The 18953-nt window shown below is 47.4% G+C and overlaps 1 protein-coding gene across 1 annotated transcript in view; it reads left to right on the top strand.

Annotated features, from left to right (window-relative positions):
• ANKMY1 (ankyrin repeat and MYND domain containing 1) overlaps nt 1-18953 on the top strand; it is a 293230-nt gene that overhangs the window by 221972 nt on the left and 52305 nt on the right. The window contains exon 12 of the mRNA XM_030217039.1: nt 3147-3216. Within this exon, the coding sequence (XP_030072899.1) occupies nt 3147-3216 (70 nt within the window). The remainder of the gene's footprint in view (nt 1-3146; nt 3217-18953) is intronic.

Genomic DNA, 18953 nt, shown 5'->3' on the forward strand with positions numbered 1-18953 from the left:
CCACCTTACACAAGATTTCATCACAACAGAGTAGTTCTTCGCACACATCCTAAGTTCATGTCAGAATTCCATCTTAACCAGTCAATTATTCTTCCTAAAACAGCATGCTCATCCTGATGAAAGTGCACTGCACACTTTGGACTGCAACACTACAACTGGCATAACTTCAGATGCATCACTGCTGATCAGAATAGGAAGTTTGAAGGGGCGGGAGCCAGCAGACCATGAAATTTGCTATACCACCTCCTCTGTCACAGGTCACGGTGGTTTACAGTACTAAAATACACATAACATAAAATGAACTCAGAAAGTATTGCCAAAAATAAATAGAAAAGAGTAAAAGCTGTATTAAAAAGGTGAGTGTTTAATATAATTCTAAATCTAAGATAAGAAGCTTCTGCCCTCGTAGCTGCCATGAGAGAATTCCATTGTGTCAGAACCAAAAGAAAAAAAAGCTTATATGGAAGTTAAGCCCCATCCAGTGCATCTCAGGATGCACCGGGCAAGGGAGGGCACCCCCATTTTGAGGAGGTGCCTGTAGAGAAAGAGAGGGAGTGCTAGTCCCTCTCTTTTCCAACTTCAAGTTAGGCTGAAGGAGTGCCAGAGCGGGTGTAGAGGTCTAGCGGTCCCACCAGACCACCAGAATCTTGTTAGTGTTGGGGATAGGGGGGGGGGCCCTGGAGTTCACAGGTGTTCTAGCAATCCATTCTCTCTCGGAGAGATGTGCACCATGAGGTCTTCTCTGTCTTGTTCTTCCTTTTCCTTTTTTCAAGTCCATAATTGGCACAGCCTTCCGGGTCCACAGATGACAATCAGGGAACATTCATGTAACCCTGCCCCACAGGCTACATACGGACATAACAGTGAGGGCCTTGTGGGCTTCCAGCAAGAACATCTTATCAGTGGCAGTCTCGCATTGGCAAACTCCTACAGTTCACAGATGTTACCGGAAACACTGTCTCTGAAGCTCACTCCTCTGCACCTTCCCAGGAGATGAACTGGAAGGCAAGACCGAGTAAAAACCATGTCCTTGAATGAAGTCACTAGCACAGCTGTGCCAGGAAAGAAGTGCAGAGTCCATATTGTTTTACTTGCAGATAAGATGGTTCAGGCTGTAACCAGGCCTCAGGCTGCAGAATCCATATTAGTTCAGAAAAGATGGTTCATGTTGTATTCAGGACTCAGGTCTCAGACTTACCAAGGATCCAGGGAAAGACCCCTACAGGTGCAGAGCACACACAGCAGGATAACATACAAGGGTACCCTGCAGAGGACACAACTGAGGAGGCCTCTTTGTTAGATGATCCCCTCCCCTGCACAAGCATTTGCAGATGGGGCTGGAGACACTGAGGATGATGGCGAGGAGCCCTGGCCCATCCAGCAGAGGCCCCACCGGCAAAGGCGACAGGTAGTCTGGCTGGCAAAGCAACTGCTGATGCAGAACCAGGGGTTGTGGAGTACCAGCGGCAAAAGCTGGAGTTACTACTACTATTACTACTACTTAATATTTCTGTAGTGCTAATTGATACGCTGTGCTGGGGGGCCCAGATGCAGCAGGATATGGCTGAGCAGCAGTGCCTCATGCACCAGGTACAGCAGCAGGCCACTGAAAATATCTGGTGGCAGCTCCTGGGTATCTGTCAGATTCTCTAGGCTTATACAGCTGCATTTTCAGGCACAGTTGCACCTCCCTCCAGCAAGCTTGCTCCATCTACAGGCTAAGCTTCAGCCAAACGTGCCAGCATGGACACCCCAGCACACATGCCCTGGCCACAAGAGGCCCACGCGCTTTTGCCAGCTGCAGGCCCATGCAAAACCTCAGACTCCCGGCCAGCCAAGTGGCCAGATTTTCGAAGGGCAGCTGAGGCAGCAGCCATGTCAATTGGCAATGAGAGTGAGGACAGTGTGAGCCCCACAGGGGAGGATGAGGACTCTCCATCTGCAGCTGAGAGGGCCAGCATGCCTGCAGAAGCTCATGGACAGAGAAGAAGAGGCATATTCCAGAGGGGAGGGGGAGGAGGAAGTAGGCTGGGTGGGCTTGGGCTTCTACAGGGCTAGCTGTATACTGGGGAAGGGGGCATGTGATGGAGAGAGGGCGGGGTGATTGGTGGGTCTGATGAGGGAGGGGGAGGGCATGATGTGGGAGGGGAAGGGGGTGTGATGGGTGTGTGCACAGAGGGTGACAGTGGTTGGTGTGACCACAATAAATGATGCTTACCTGCAGTAGAAATTGGTCTGGCTCAGTCTTTCCCTGGCTCAGACCTCAGCTGGTGGGCACTCCATTCATTTCTGTGGGCACATCCCGCATAGATTCCATTACCGTAGTCTAGGTGGCTTAATACCATTGATTGTACCAAGTTGCGGAATATTTCCCTCGGGAAGAAAGGTTTTATTCTTTTGAGTTTCCACATTGAGTGGAACATCTTCTTAGTTGTAGATTTTGCTTGGCTTTCTAGCGTGAGGTTTCGGTCGATTGTAACTCCGAGAATTTTCAGGCTGTCTGAAACAGGAAGGGTGTAGTATGGGATGTTTATATAGGTGGGTTTGTTCGTGTTGTATTGGGATGAGAGGATGAGACAGTGTGTTTTATCTGCGTTAAGTTTTACTTGGAATGCATCCACCCATGAGTTCATGATTTTCAGGCTGAGTTTGATTTCATTGGTGATTTCTGTTAGATCATGTTTGTAAGGGATGTATGTTGTGACATCGTCTGCGTAGATGTACGGGTTAAGGCCTTGGTTGGCTAGGGATTTGGCATGTGGGGTCATCATTAGGTTGAAAAGGATCGGTGATAGTGGTGATCCTTGGGGTTCTCCACAGTCTGTTTTCCATGGTGATGATATGTTCGAGTGTGATTTCACTTGATATGTTCTAGTGGTTAAGAAACACTTAATCCAGCTAAGTACACTTCCACCAATCCCGAAGTATTCTAGGATGTATAGTAGTATTTTATGGTTTACCATGTCGAATTCACTAGATATGTCAAATTGTAGGAGAAGTATGCTTTTGCCTTTTGCAATTTCTTGTTTGAATTTGGTTAGGAGAGTTACTAGTACTGTTTCAGTGCTGTGCTTCGAGCTGTATGTGGTCCAATGTTTATTGTTGTAGTCCTCCTCTACTGATTTTGATTTCTCTCTCTACTCCAGAAGCTGATCAAATCAAAGATGCAGAGGTGAAAGGAAAAGAGACACCAGTGGACATACCTGCAGAGCGTAGGTAATACTGTAGAAAGGCTCTAATTTTCTCATTCACTAGGAAATCATTGGTAGACGTTATTTATACTTAAGGATGTGCATTTATTTAATGTTTCCCTTATCATTTCATATAATTTCTAACCTTAAATACAGACTTATTTTTTTCCAGTGTTAATAGCTATTAGACTTAAGCCAGCCTTGAGCATGTGATCCTTGCCTCTTGGTACTGTGGCTGTAGTTAACCCATTCCTAGGTGTGTTTTATATTTCTGGCAATCTTAGTTCCTATTTCCTCATCGGACTAGCAGAAACCATCTCAGGGCAGGCTTGAAAATTTCTGCACTGCCTCTGGGTTTGTTTCCTGTTGCGTCAGTTTTGTTTTCTTCCCCTTTCCAGTCCTCTATCTGGTTTCTCTTTCTTGTCTGACTTCCTGCAGCTCAGGATTCCAACATCTTGTAAAGCTCTTTGCTTTCAGTAATCCTTGTTTGCCCTTTTGTATTGGGCACACTTCTTGGAGGTACAGTGGCATCAAGACTTACCAAGAGGGGCATAAACGAATGGCACCGGCAAAATCGATGGCCGGCCATCTTCGGGGCCGGCTCTGCGACGGGTCAGAGCCAAGTATATTTTGAAATACGCTTGGCACCGGCCAAATCGCTTGCCGGGTTTAGAGTAGGATCGCCGGGTTTATATGAGATGGCCGGCTGCGTTTTTCAGCCATAATGGAAATCGGGCACGGCCATCTCAAACCCGGCAAAATGCAAGGCATTTGGGCATGGGAGGAACCAGCATTTGTAGGGCACTGGCCCCCCTGACATGCTAGGACACCAATTGGGCACCCTAGGGGGCATTTCTAAAAAAATAGCTTCCAGGTGCACAGCACCCTTACCTTTGGTTCTGAGCCCCCCAAATCCCCCCCCCCAAAACCCACTCGGCACAACTCTACACCATTACCATAGCCCTAAGGGGTGAAGGGGGCACCTAGATGTGGGTACAGTGGGTTTGGGGGGTTTTTGGAGGGCTCAATATTTATCACCACAACTGTAACAGGTAGGGGGGGATGGGCCTGGGTCCACCTGCCTGAAGTGCACTGCACCCACTAAATTCTGCTCCAGGGACCTGCATACTGCTGTCAAGGAGCTGGGTATGACATTTCAGGCTGGCATACAGGCTGGCAAAAAAAATGTTTTATTTTAATTTTTTTTTGGTGGGAGGGGGTTGGTGACCACTGGGGGAGTAAGGGGAGGCGATCCCCGCTTCCCTCCAGTGGTCATCTGGTCAATTGGGGCACTTTTTTGTGACTTGGTCCTAAAAATAAATGGACCAAGTCCGGCCGGCGAAATGCTCGTTTGAACCGGCCACTTTTTTTCCATTATAAGGCGAAGCCAGCCATCTCGTACCCACACCCCCGCCCCCGTCCCGCCTTCACTACCCTACCAACACGCCCCCTTGAAGGTTGGCTGGCGCTGCGACGAAAAAGCAGTTGGGGCCAGCCAAAATCGGCTTTCGATAATACCGATTTGGCTGGGATCAGGAGATCGCCAACGATCTCCCGATTTGTGTCGGAAGATCACTTTCGAAAATGAGCCTGCAAATCACCAAAATAAAAAACCTGATGGAATAACTCAGCTAATTTTGAGTGCTCATCACAGCAGAGCTTGAAAGCTGCCATATTACCTGGTTCTGAAAAGAGAGATTTTAGTCCAGTCCTAGCTTTAAGACATCTCTTTCATGATACATTATGGGCCTTGCAGCATGAATTTCACCGAGTAGAATTAGGGACTATAAATCCCACACTGATTTGAGGTATAAGTTGAAAACCAGGATTGGACAAAAAGTCTGCCTCATGGAACTGAGTAACTTGGCATCTCTACATTAGAAAGGTTACTAATGAATTGCTTCCAGTGGTTCTTGGCACACTCACGGCTTTACTTTCTCCTCCTCAAGTGGAAAAATAAACCGATGCAAGGTTACGCTCCTGCTAGATGAGAACAGCCCATTTCTGTGCAATTTGAAAAAACTTTGTAACTGCCATGAAGTGCCCTCACATTCTCCAAATATTCCCATGGTTTTAAACTGTGTTTCAAAGCCACCTGCTTCCAATATGCTAACTCATGGTATTCCAGTCCATGGGGCTACAGCTACCTTTGCTTTTGTCTAGGAACAAAGGGGGAGCACTCCTGCCCTGACACAATATCACCAATGATAACCCTTGGAAGTGCCAGGGGGATTGACTGTATTTTTTGTTCTGAGATGAGGTGATGCATTGCCTAACACTGATGCCCAGGGTATTTTGAAGGGGTTCAGGGGTGAATCAGGTGATGTTCCTAGGAGGGATGCAGATTGTCATTAGAGATTCAGGTCTTGATCAGGAGGATTGGAGTGGTTTGCCATGAACTGGTTTTTCTTTTTTGTTTGGGCAACATCTGCAGTGACCTCTTGATTAGCAAAATTGCCCTGAAATTAAAATGTATAAAAACAAACAACTGCCCTGCATAGGAAACTAAACACAATGGACAGAGAAAGTACACAATAGACCCGTTATAATGCGACTCGATATAACGCGGGATTGCTTACAACACGGTCTATGCTTGGACCCCAGAATTTCATGTATTTCAGGTGCAAGCTAATTATTTCTGATCTAGTTCTTCGAATTGGCACAAGGCAGTACTGTCTAACATGGAAATTTCTAAAAAAGGAAAAGAAAAGCATGGTCAGTACAAGAAAAGCTACAAGCCTTAGACCTTTTAAAATCAGGAAAAACACAAGCAATGGAGGGTTAAGTGACTTGCCCAAGGTCACAAAGAGCTGCAGTGGGAATTGAACCCAGGTTGCCAGGATCACAGCCTGCGGCACTAACCATTAGGCCACTTCTCCCTCCTTTGGACCAAGGTGTCATTTCAACATTCAAGATGAATTATCGCAGAAATTTAATAAAACTGATCATTGATGAGGAAATAACCATAACTGAATGTCTGAAAAAAACTAACAATCACCAGTGTTTCGATCTGGCAGCGAGGGCATGGGATGTAATAACACCATCTACAATTGAAAAGTGCTGGGAGAGAGGGTTACATGAAGTGTTTGTGCCAGAAACAGGGGAACCAGAAGGTGAGTCGGACTCCAAAGAGAAGATGGAAACTCTGTGACAAGAACTGTTCGCACAGTGTGGTATTGAGGACACTATGGAATGGATTCATATCAATGATGAATGCTCTATATGCGATCATCTAAATTGTCAGGCTTGCCCAGTGGAGGTGTGAGCTCTTGTGCCCGATGAAGGAGGATTCCTCACCAAGCTGTCGGCCAACCCCGAGTTCCCCCTGTGTCCCCCTCCGTTCCCCAGGGGTTGAGCCCCCAGGTGCAGGAAGCAAACAGCAGAGAGAACTGAGTCCAGAACAAAGTCCATGGGGCACGGCCAAGCAATGGCCAGAAGCAGGACCAGGAGCCAACAGAGGTCAGTACCGGGCAGCAAGCAGTAGCAGATCCAGGAACAGGCAAAGGTCAATACCAGGCGGCGAACAGTAGCAGATCCAGGAACAGGCAAAGGTCAATACCAGGCGGCGAACAGTAGCAGATCCAGGAACAGGCAAAGGTCAATACCAAGCAGCAAATAGTAGCAGATCCAGAAGCACTACAACTACCCAGGAAACAGAGTAGAAGCTGAAGCATGGATGGACTGGTAGTCGGGCTTTGAATAGAACAGGAATTAGGCCCAAACATGTGCAGCTGTCAGCAAGATGGCTTCCCCCACCAGAGACGCCCTTACACCCAAATATGGCCTTCCTTCCTGAAACTGCCCAACTCCAAGATGACTGCCACAACTTAAGGCGCCCACCTCTAAAATGGCCGCCCTATCCTGGAGATACCCAAATCCAAGATGGCTGCTCCATCCTCAAATGCCCGTATCCTGAACTGTCAGGGAAAATGACATAAATGACCAGACAATTGCAGCAAATTCTTTAAGTAGTCATTCACATACTGAAAATCAATCTCAGGACAGCAGTGATGATGATGACTCTCCTCCACCACCAAAATTTACATTGGTTTTAGCGGCAATGGATACTGTTCTTCAATGGCTGCAGTCTGAAAATGTGGACATGATCCATATTCTTCTGAAATCAATTATTGAAATTGCAAAATGGAAGAAATGAGAAACATCAAAACAGTCAACTCTGGACTCATTTACTAAAGTAGGATGTTAATTTTAGCCTGTGTTTTCCTGTTGTGACCAGATTCACTTTTAATGTGTGGGTATGATGTTTGTTTATTTATTTATTTAATGTATTTATTGGTCCACTTGTATACCACATTTTCCCAGCTTATGCGGCTCAATGTGGCTAACAAAGTTACAATAAAATTGCATTATACAATAGCAAAAATTGGCAAGAAAGAGAAGCAGACAGAAGGGAAAAGAGTGGATAAACTATCAAAATGGGAAAAGAATAAGGGTGTTAAACAGCATTGTTGACTTCGGGATAAGCTTTGTTAAACAAATAAGATTTTAGCAGTTTTTTAAAAGTTTGATGATCCACTGACTCTTTCAAAAGTCTCGGCAAAGCATTCCAGGTTCGCGGACTGATGTATGAGAAGGAAGAGACGTAGATTGTCTTAAGATGCCTGCATGAAGGATAGTGCAGATTTAGATAAGTTCGAGATGACACCAAGGAATTTCTCAATGGCAAATCGACCAAATCACACATGTATACAGGTGCTTCACCGTAAATGATCTTGTGAGTTAAGGCACAGATCGTGAAATCAATACGGTCCTTAATGGGAAGCCAGTGAAGTTTCACACGAAGAGGCTGCGCACTGTCAAAGCGAGACCTACCAAAAAACAGTCTGGCTGCAGTGTTTTGAACTGTCTGGAGCTTCTTCAGAATATAGTGTGTACAACCAGCAAAAATGCCACTGCAGTAGTCGATGTGGCTTAAGACCAAAGAGTGAATCTGGGTTCGAAAAATATCCTTAGGCAGGAGCTCTTTGATGCGTTTAAGCTTCCACAAAGAGAAGAACATTTTCTTCGTAATTTGCTTAACGTGACAATCAAGCGACAATTGGCTGTCCAGCGTGCCCCCCAAGAATTTTCAAGCTGTTTGAGATTTGGAGAGTAGTGTCAGGAGTAACCAGAGCTGTAAGGAGAGACTTATTATGTTTGGAAGAAAAAACAATGCAAAGAGTTTTATCCTTATTGAGTTTAAATTTAAACGCATTAGCCCAGGATTCCATAATGGAAAAATTGGCCTGGATTGTGCCAGTAATTTCAGAGAGGGTAGACTTGAAAGGGATGGAGATGGTTACATCATCTGCGTAGATAAAAGGTGTAAGGCCATGCTTGGATAATGCAGAAGCAAGAGGAATCATCATAATGTTGAAGAACGTCGGAGATAAAGGAGATCCTTGCGGTACTCCACAGACAGGTGTCCAAGGTGGTGAGACAGTGGAGTTCATTTTGACTTGGTAAGACATAGAGGAAAGGAAACCCTTGAACCAATTTAGCATATTGTCGCCAATACCAAATTTATCTAAGATGCTGAGAAGGATGGTATGGTCAACCATGTCAAACGCACTGGACAAATCAAATTGTAGTAAAAGAATATTTTTGCCCACAGAGATGGTATTTTTAAAATTGGACAACAGAGTAATCAGAACTGTTTCAGTGCTATGCTGAGTGCGGAAGCCTGATTGAGATTCATGAAGAATATTAAATTGGTTCAAGTAATATGTTAGTTGAGTAGTGACCATACTTTCCATAAGTTTTACTAGTAGCGGGATAGAAACCACTGGACGATAGTTAGTAATAATATTAGCCTTTTTCTTCGGGTCCTTTGGAATTAGGGTAAGCAGAATACTACCATGTTCCTTTGGGAAACGACCTTCCCGAAGCATAAAATTAAGGTGGTCCGTGAGATCAGTGATAAAACAGGAAGGAGGAGAGGTCAGGAGGTAATTAGGGCAAATATCAAGCTTACAAAAAGTTTTTGAAAACCTGGTAAGCGCTTGCGCTACTATCTCCGGAGTCAAGGGTGTGAAGTTGATCCAAAAGCAATCTGCAGGGCAATAAACAGAAGAGTAATCAAGGTCAAGAAGAAAGTTGCCTGTGTCTGCGGAAGAGTGGCCCAGTGATGCACGCAGGTCCCAAATTTTCTCATAGAAATATTTTGCAAGCTGATCAGCAACTGGAAGGTCAACTTGTTGCGATGAAATTGCAGTAGTGTCACGAAGCGAGTTTGAGTTGGTAAAGCTTCTTAGGGTCTTTACTAGATGTAGTGATTTGTTTCCTATAATAAAGTCTCTTAGCTTGTTTAATGGCACGTTTATATTTACGCCATTGAACTTTCCAAGCATTAAGCGTTATTTCATTTTTTGACTTGGACCATGCTCTTTCGTACCTGCTAGTTTGATTTTTTAATGTTTAATAAAGTCCATTTGATTTTTCAATGAAATGTTTAGCCTTTTACTGAACTGAAGTGCCGGTGCAGATAACAGAGACCCAATATAATGCGGACTCACAACATGGTGTAAACATTTGGACCCTGTCTTCCGCGTTACATGGGGTGTATGGTGTACCTGCATATAAAAAATGTAAACCACTTTGGTTGTACCACAGAAAGGCAGTATATGCTTTTGACTGCACATCCTTACTTATGCTTGCAGAAACTTTTCTCAATAAAAGAACCTATTAACTGCATGCCAATTTGCTCTCAGATAAAAATGCACCATTGCAACTTACCTGTGATTTAAGTAAAGTGTTCTGTCATCATAACTAAAATGAAATGATGTCTTTGTATTATCCCCCTAATTCTATAAAAGTCACCAAAAATTGCATGCACATTTTAATTAAATAATTAGCTAATTAGCACAAATTGTTTTTTTAACAAGCAATTATTGGCACAAATTAGATTTAATTGGAATATACATGTGTAAATTTAGGTGCGGGATCCACGCCTAAATTTTATGCATGAGTAAAAAAGAGGGCGCTGATATAGGAGGGTCATATGCAGAATGGGGGCATACCTAGCATTACACATGTTGTTGTAGAATAAGGATGAATATGTGCCTAATTTAGGTGCGTACATTTGCACCATGTTCCAGTTGGTGCAAATAGATGCTCCTAAAGTGTGGCGTGATATCCAGGCGTAAGTGCTATTCTATAAACTACTCCTAAATTTAAGTGCGGCTTAAAGAATAGCACTTTAATCAGCACCAATTTTTTCAGCACCATATATAGAATTCACCCCTATATGATTAATTTTCTAATTGCCCATATTGGCTCAAAGTCCATATCTGTTTTTTACCCATACGCTTTGCCTAGATTTTAAAGTTTTGCTTTGAAAATTATCCCAGGAAAACTACCCACACACATTTATCCCTGTTAATTTGTGGCGGTAAAAATTTGAAAAGATGTTCATAAATTTAATCTCCTGTCCAACTCTGCTCAAAAAATGCTTAAAATTATGTATGTACTGATAGTCGACACATATAAGTGTAGGCATACACAGAGAACATTATAAAAGCCCATTTTCCTTTTCCTCAGAAATATTTCCTCAATTATTACTTTAAAAGGAGTGAAGCCTGTGAAAACTGGGATTAATTTAATCAGTGGGATTTGAATTAGAGACTTAAGTATATGTATTGTTAAATAACTTCTGGTTTTTAAAAGAGAAAGAATGTAATCAGATGTATTATTTCTAACTAATATTGGACAATAAGTATGTTTTCAATGAAATGATTTGACTATACACCATATTGGCCTTGAAGAAGCCAACCAGATGATCAATGTGGAATAATGAATTAGACGAGTAATATCTGGGGATAATCAGATTAATACCACATTTTTTTTCTGTTTACTCTTTAATTGATCTCCTTATCTTGTTTCACTCTCCCTATTTAGTGGTCTAAGGAAGAGAATAGAATTACCTGACTGAAATAATTCCTATATATTACTTTCTCTGTATTTCCGGCAAGTTGTTTTATCGCTTGTAAAAATTTAAATGGTTATAAATTAAAAAAGTAAAAGCACGTTCCATATCATCATGCTGATCAATCCATAGACTGGTGGGTTGTGTCCATCTACCAGCAGGTGGAGATAGAGAGCAATCCTTTTGCCTCCCTATATGTGGTCATGTGCTGCCGGAAACTCCTCAGTATGTTCTCTATCTCAGCAGGTGGTGGTCACACACAGCAGCAGCTCTGGCTAGGTCTCCAAGCCTAATTTTTAGGTTTTGTTGAGTACCTGGGGTTGAGGGCTCTTCTTGAGCAAGTGCAAACCTGGTGGCGCCAGGTCCCTCCTTTTCTCCCCCCTCCCGCTGGCTCCGTTAAAAAAAAAAAAAAAAATTTTGGACGTCCTTAAGGGCGTTTATTTCGACGTTTATTTAAACGTTTATTGCAGCTACTCACTGGGACACCAGTTCGTTACAGCTCGGAGCGAGAAGCAGGTAATTTTTACCTTTTTATAGCGGGCAGGGGTTCCCCGATCGATCTCCACGTGGCCTGTGGCATCGGAGGGCGAGGGCGCGAAGAATCGCTCCCCGGACCGCGTGTGCGCTTCTAGCGGGGATGCGGGGGTCTTAAAGTCTGATTCGCCCTTGTTGGGTGTCAGTTTGGAGGCTGGTCAGTGTCCCGGGTCTTCCTCCGGTGCGGCGGTTTTTCCCGCCATAAACGCCCATTCCCCCACTGCTCACCTCCGCCATCTTGGCCGGCCACTCTGCTCGGACGGCTTCTTCTTGGGCCGCCCTTGAGCTGGGAGACGTTAATGCCATGGCCGCCCTTGATTTGGGCGACGGCAAAAAAGCGGCTAAAGTTAAGCGCCGTTCTTCCCACGCGGCTGGAGTGTCGCGCTGGATGCCATCTTGGATGCGCAGCATGTTTCTCCCCCGCATCTTGCGAGCGCTGGTTGAGGGTGCGTCTAGGGCTGTGGCCCAGGCTGCTGAGTGCACAGTCTGGGGGGTTTCTCCCCCGAGTTATTTTGCTGCTGCATCAGGCCTTCCTTATGCAAAACGCTAGCCCCTGCTTCCTTGGCCAATAAAGGGGTTGAGGCCCCCGGAAGAAAACGCCCTCGGTGTGGATTCCCAGGCCTTAGAGGACTCTGTCTCCTCTGATGTAGATGAGGGCAGCGTATCTGAGTTCTCCCAACGGTCCTTTGGGGATTCCTTGGAGGAGACGGATTCCCGCTCGGATGGAGCGGATGACCCCTCTGCAGCGCGGATCTTTCGCTCAGAGGATTTGCCCAACCTGTTAGTGCAGGCCATGAGCATTTTGAGGATTTCCTCTCCAGAGGACGTCTCTCCCTCAGCCCCTGTTGGCTCCGCCATTATGCTGGGGACGAAGCGCCCGCCTAGAACCTTCCACGTGCATGATGCCATGCACACCTTAATTTCGGCTCAATGGGATGTCCCGGAAGCGAGCCTCAAAGTGGCTAGGGCTATGTCCCGCCTCTATCCTTTGCCTGAAAGTGAACGGGAGGCCTTTCTTTGGCCTACCGTGGATACTTTAATCACTGCGGTGACTAAGAAAACGGCGTTGCCGGTGGAAGTGGCACGGCCCTAAAGGACGCCCAAGACAGAAGATTGGAGGCGGCCTTAAGGTCGTCCTTCGAGGCGGTTGCCTTAAGTTTGCAGGCCTCAGTTTGCGGCTTCCTATGTGCCAGGGCGTGCCTGACGATTGTGCAGCGGGCTTCCCCCTCGGATCCTTCCTGAGGGCTGATTGGCCGGCCCCTGGAATCGGGCTTGGCTTATTTGGCAGACTTACTGTATGATGTCTTGAGAGCCTCGGCTAAAGGTATGGCTCAGACAGTCTCTGCGCGGCGGTGGCTTTGGCTGAAACATTGGTCTGCTGACCACGCCTCTAAGTCCCGCCTGGCTAAGTTGCCTTTTAAAGGCAAGCTGCTCTTTGGGTCGAGCTGGACAAAATTGTGACGATCTCGGCACGTCTAAGGGCCAAGAGGTTACCAGAGGTCAGGGCTCAGGCCAGTGCTCGCCCCCGGTATCTCCAGAGGACGGTTTCAGGAAGCCCGTAGGTACGCCCGGGCAAGTCGGGCTCCTCTGCCCCCTCTTCCTTCAAGAGGAACTTCTCCCACCAAGCAGCATTCCTTTCGCAGAGACCGCCGTCCCGGAGGTGCGCCCTACGGTCCTCCCCCAGGGTCTCGTACCCATGACTGGGGTCCTGGTCCATTGGCCCAGTGCAGATGGAGGACGCCTGTCCTCGTTTCTGGGTGAGTGGCCAGGTAACTTCAAAACGCTTGGGTGATGGAAGTTCATCAGAGACGGCTACAAGCTAGAGTTCTGCCGACCCTTAAGAGACGGGTTTGTACTCTCTCCCTGCAAGTCTCCGGTCAAAGCTGTGGCGTGCAGCAGACCTTGGACATCTGATCCGCCTGGGTGCGGTCGTTCCGGTGCCAGAAATCAGCTTGGCAAGGGACGTTACTCCATTTACTTTGTGGTACCAAAGAAAGGAGGTTCTGTACGGCCTATCCTCGACTCAAAGGGGTCAATGGGCCTTGAAAGTTCGGCACTTTCGCATGGAGACTCTCGCTCTCTGTTATAGCGGCAGTGAAGGCAGGGGAGTTCCTGGCATCCTGGACATCAAGGAAGCGTACTTGCATATTCCCATCTGGCCTCCTCATCAACGCTTTCTACGTTTTGCAGTCCTGGGCCGACACTTCCAGTTCAGAGCCCTCCCGTTTGGGTTGGCTACTGCTCCGCGGACCCTTCTCCAAAGTAATGGTGGTCATCGCGGCGTTCCTGCGAAAGGAAGGAGTACAAGTCCATCCTTATCTGGACGACTGGTTGATACGAGCCCCCCTCTTATGCAGAGTGCGGGCAAAGCTGTGGACGGGTGATTGCTCTTTTGAGCTCCCTGGGGTGGATCATCAACTGGGAGAAAAGCCAGCTGTGCCCGACTCAGTCCCTGGAGTATCTGGGAGTTCGATTCGACACCCAAGTGGGCAGAGTGTTCCTGCCGGACAATCGGATTGTCAAACTTCAGGCTCAGGTGGACCAGTTCCTAGTAGCCTCTCCGCTTCGGGCTTGGGACTATGTGCAGCTGTTGGGCTCTATGACGGCCACGATGGAAGTAGTGCCCTGGGCCAGGGCTCATATGAGACCACTACAACACTCTCTGCTGCAGCGCTGGACTCCGGTGTTGGAGGATTATGCTGTTCGCCTTCCCTTGGACCCAGCAGTGCGCAAGGCGCTGAGCTGGTGGCTGAAGACAGACAAGTTGTCTGCAGGGATGCCTCTTGTGACCCCGGAGTGGATTGTCAACACGACGGACGCCTCTTTGACGGGCTTGGGAGCCCACTGCTTGGGAAGGACAGCGCAGGGGCTCTGGTCTCCTGCAGAGGCAAAGTGGTCTATCAACCTCCTGGAACTCAGAGCCATTCGGTTGGCGCTTTTGGAGTTCCTCCCGGTACTGGTGTTGAAGCCAGTACGGGTCCTGTCAGACAATGCCACGGCTGTGGCCTATGTCAACCGCCAGGGAGGTACCAAGAGCGCCCCTCTAGCCAAGGAAGCCATGAATCTATGCCAGTGGGCGGAAGCGAACCTGAAACAGCTGTCAGCGGCCCACATTGCCGGAGTCATGAATGTCAAGGCGGACTTTCTCAGTCGCCATACCTTGGATCCCGGAGAGTGGCAGTTATCGGCTCAGGCGTTCTTGGACATCACGAAGCGCTGGGCCAGCCGAGCCTAGATCTGATGGCGTCATCGGCCAATTGCCAAGTGCCGCGCTTTTTCAGCAGAGGACGGGACCCTCGATCTCTGGGAGTAGATGCTCTTCTCCAACAGTGGCCGACACAGGAGCTTCTCTATGTGTTCCCGCCCTGGCCCATGTTGGGCGGGGTACTAGACCGGGTGGCAAAGCATCCGGGCCGAATAATCCTGGTGGGTCCGGACTGGCCCAGACGTCCCTGGTATGCGGACTTGATCAGGCTCTCAGTGGACGACCCTCTGCGGCTGCCAGTGGAGCAGGGCCTGTTGCATCAGGGTCCCGTGGTGATGGAGGATCCCTCCCCCTTTGGTCTTACGGCCTGGCTATTGAGCGGCAGCGTCTGAGGAAGAAGGGCTTCTCAGACAAGGTCATCGCCACTATGCTGAGAGCGAGGAAGCGCTCTACTTCTACTGCTTACGCCAGGGTTTGGTGTACCTTTGCAGCGTGGTGTGAAGCAGGCTCACTTTCTCCCTTCACTGCTCCGATTTCTTCAGTGCTGGCGTTCCTGCAAGAAGGTCTGGAGAAAGGCCTGTCGCTCAGTTCCCTTAAAGTCCAGGTAGCGGCTCTGGCTTGCTTCAGGGGCCGCCTGAAGGGTGCTTCCCTGGCTTCGCAGCCAGATGTGGTACGTTTTCTCAAGGGAGTTAATCACCTGCGCCCTCCTCTGCACTCAGTGGTGCCTGCTTGGAATCTCAACCTGGTGCTAAGAGCCTTGCAGAAGCCGCCTTTGAACCCTTGTCGAGGGCATCTCTGAAAGACCTGACGTTGAAAGCAGTCTTTTTGGTGGCTATCACTTCAGCCAGAAGAGTTTCCGAGCTCCAGGCACTCTCATGTCGAGAGCCTTTTCTGCAGTTCACTGAGGCAGGAGTGACTATTCGCACAGTGCCTTCCTTCCTGCCCAAGATTGTTTCTCGCTTCCATGTGAATCAGCAGCTCTGTCTCCCTTCCTTTCGTAGGGAGGACTACCCAGAGGAATACTCTGCTCTCAAATATCTGGATGTGAGACGAGTCATCATCAGATACTTGGAAGTGACCAATGATTTCCGGAAATCGGATCATCTGTTTGTCCTGTTTGCAGGTCCTCGTAAGGGTCTGCAGGCTGCTAAGCCTACAGTGGCAAGATGGGTCAAGGAAGCCATTGCAGCGGCTTATGTGGCCGCGGGGAGGGTGCCTCCTATTCAGCTGAAGGCTCACTCCACTAGAGCTCAGGCGGCCTCGATGGCAGAGGCCGGGTCCGTCTCCTTGGAAGAGATATGCAAGGCGGCAACTTGGGCATCGGCCCATACCTTCTCCAGGCATTACCGCTTGACTGTGGCTGCTCGGGCGGAGGCCCGGTTTGGAGCTTCAGTGTTACGGTCAGGGATTTCAATGTCCCGCCCTGGGTGAGTACTGCTTCGGTACATCCCACCAGTCTATGGATTGATCAGCATGATGATATGGAAGGTAAAATTATGTATCATACCTGATAATTTTCTTTCCATTAATCATAGCTGATCAATCCATAGCCCCTCCCAGATATCTGTACTGTTTATATTCTGGTTGCATTTCAGGTTTAAGTTTAGTCTTCGGTTCCTGTTCAGGAGGACTTCGTGTTCAAGTTTTTTCAATTGGATTCTTCAAGAGTTGAGACGAGTTTGTGTTACAGTGAGCTGCTGCATTCCTCTCCCCTCCGTTTTACGGGGCTGGATTGAGACATAAATTCTGCCGGCGCTCCCTCCCGCTTCGTGCGGCTGTAGGGCAGCTTTGTACCCCTCCCGCTTCGGCGGTGTTAGGGTCAGTCAGCTCCTCCCGCGGTTGCAGGATAAGCCAGATCCCCCCGCATCGGCGGGGTGGTGTCCCTCCCCGCTCCGCGGGGATGAGCTGGACGGATTCCCCTCCCCCACTTGTGTGGGGATGAGCTGGGTTAATTCCCCTCCCCCGTTTCGGCGGTGGTGAGCTGGGCAGAGTGTCCCTTTGTGGGTGTAATTCTCTAAGTGCTGAGTCCTGCGGATGGAGCTTGGATATCGACATACTGAGGAGTTTCCGGCAGCACATGACCACATATAGGGAGGCAAAAGGATTGCTCTCTATCTCCACCTGCTGGTAGATGGACACAACCCACCAGTCTATGGATTGATCAGCTATGATTAATGGAAAGAAAATTATCAGGTATGATACATAATTTTACCTTTCCCTTGGGAAAATACTGCTTTACAAGTGGAAATAGATTAGAAAATTACCATACCTAAATAAGGACCATCACCTTTGCCATACAATAATTATAGTAGTATCCCCTAGATTCTATATAGTGCGACTTAAGTTGCATGTGCAAATCCAGTCATATTCTGGATGTGCGCGTGCAATTTAATTAGGTAACAAACCAATCAGCACTGATAATTGCCCCTTAAGCAATTCTTGATGCAAATTAATATTAAGTAGAATTTACGCACAGAACTGACAAAGTGTATTCTATAACGTGATGCATGTAAATACTAAGTCGCATAGTTGAGAAGGGGGCATGGCCATGGATATGGGATGGGCAGGTCAAGGGTGTTTCTAAAATCTATGTGCGTTGTTATAAAATACACCCAGTTTGCGCATAATTTAGGCGCTGGCATTTACACTAAGTTTTACTTGGTATAACTGCCCGCAACTAAATATAGTCGTGTGGACGGGTGCTCGTGGTATTCTATAAACTGTGTGGAATTTTAGGCTTATTCTATAAAGTTGGACTTACTTATTTAGGTATACTTTATAGAATACACATAGGTGTATTTTTTCAGCGCCAATTTTTTAGGTGTGGGATGTAGAATCTATCCCTATTTTTTAGGTGTGGGATGTAGAATCTATCCCTATATGCCTAAATGTTTTATTTATGTGATATTTTTAATTGAAAAAAAATTAGCAAAATTAAACACCCTATCTTACGTGGAGGGGCATAATCGAAAGGAGTGCCCAAGTTTTCCTGAGGACGTCTTCGCAGGATGTCCTGGCGAAGGGGTGGAGAAACCCGTATTATCGAAACAAGATTGGCATCCTTCTTTCATTTCGATAATACGTTCGGGGATGCCCAAATCACGAAAATTAGGTCGATCTTAGAGATGGTCGTCCCCGATTTTCGGCGATAATGGAAACCGAGGACGCCCATCTCAGAAACGACCAAATCCAAGCCATTTGGTCGTGGGAGGAGCCAGCATTTGTAGTGCACTGGTCCCCCTAACATGCCAGGACACCAACTGGGCAACCTAGGGGGCACTGCAGTGGACTTCACAAATTGCTCCCAGGTACATAGCTTCCTTACCTTGTGTGCTGAGCCCCCCAACCCCCCCCCCCTGAAAACCCACTCCCCACAACTGTACACCATTACCATAGCCCTAAGGGGTGAAGGGGGGCACCTAGATGTGGGTACAGTGGGTTTGTGTTGGGTTTTGGAGGGCTCGCTGTTTCCTCCACACACGTAACACGTGGGGGGGATGGGCTTGGGTCCGCCTGCCTGAAGTGCACTGCTCCAGGGACCTGCATACTGCTGTCATGGAGCTGGGTATGACATTTGAGGGTGGCATAGAGGCTGGCAAAAAATATTTAAAAAGTTTTTTTTTAGGGTGGGAGGGGGTTAGTGACCACTGTGGGAGTAACGGGAGGTCATCCCCGATTCCCTCCGGTGGTCATCTGGTCAGTTTGGGCATCTTTTTGAGGCTTGGTCGTAAGAAAAAATGGACCAAGTAAAGTCGCACAAGTGCTCATCAGGGATGCCCTTCTTTTTTCCATTATCGGCCAAGGACACCCATGTGTTAGGCATGCCCCAGTCCTGCCTTCGCTACGCTTCTGACATGCCCCCATGAACTTTGGTCATCCTCACGAGGAAAAGCAGTTGAGGACGCACAAAATCGGCTTTCTATTATGCCGATTTGGGTGACCCTGGGAAAAGGACACCCATCTCCCGATTTGTGTCGAAAGATGGGCGCCCTTCTCTTTCGAAAATAAGCCTGATAGTGTAATAGTTCACATAAAAATAGAAAATTAATTGCAGTGAAGGCCACAAGGCCTATACAGTCTGGCCAAGTAAACCAACTAC

Source organism: Microcaecilia unicolor, chromosome 10 (genome assembly GCF_901765095.1).
Source record: "Microcaecilia unicolor chromosome 10, aMicUni1.1, whole genome shotgun sequence".
NCBI classification, from domain to species: domain Eukaryota; kingdom Metazoa; phylum Chordata; class Amphibia; order Gymnophiona; family Siphonopidae; genus Microcaecilia; species Microcaecilia unicolor.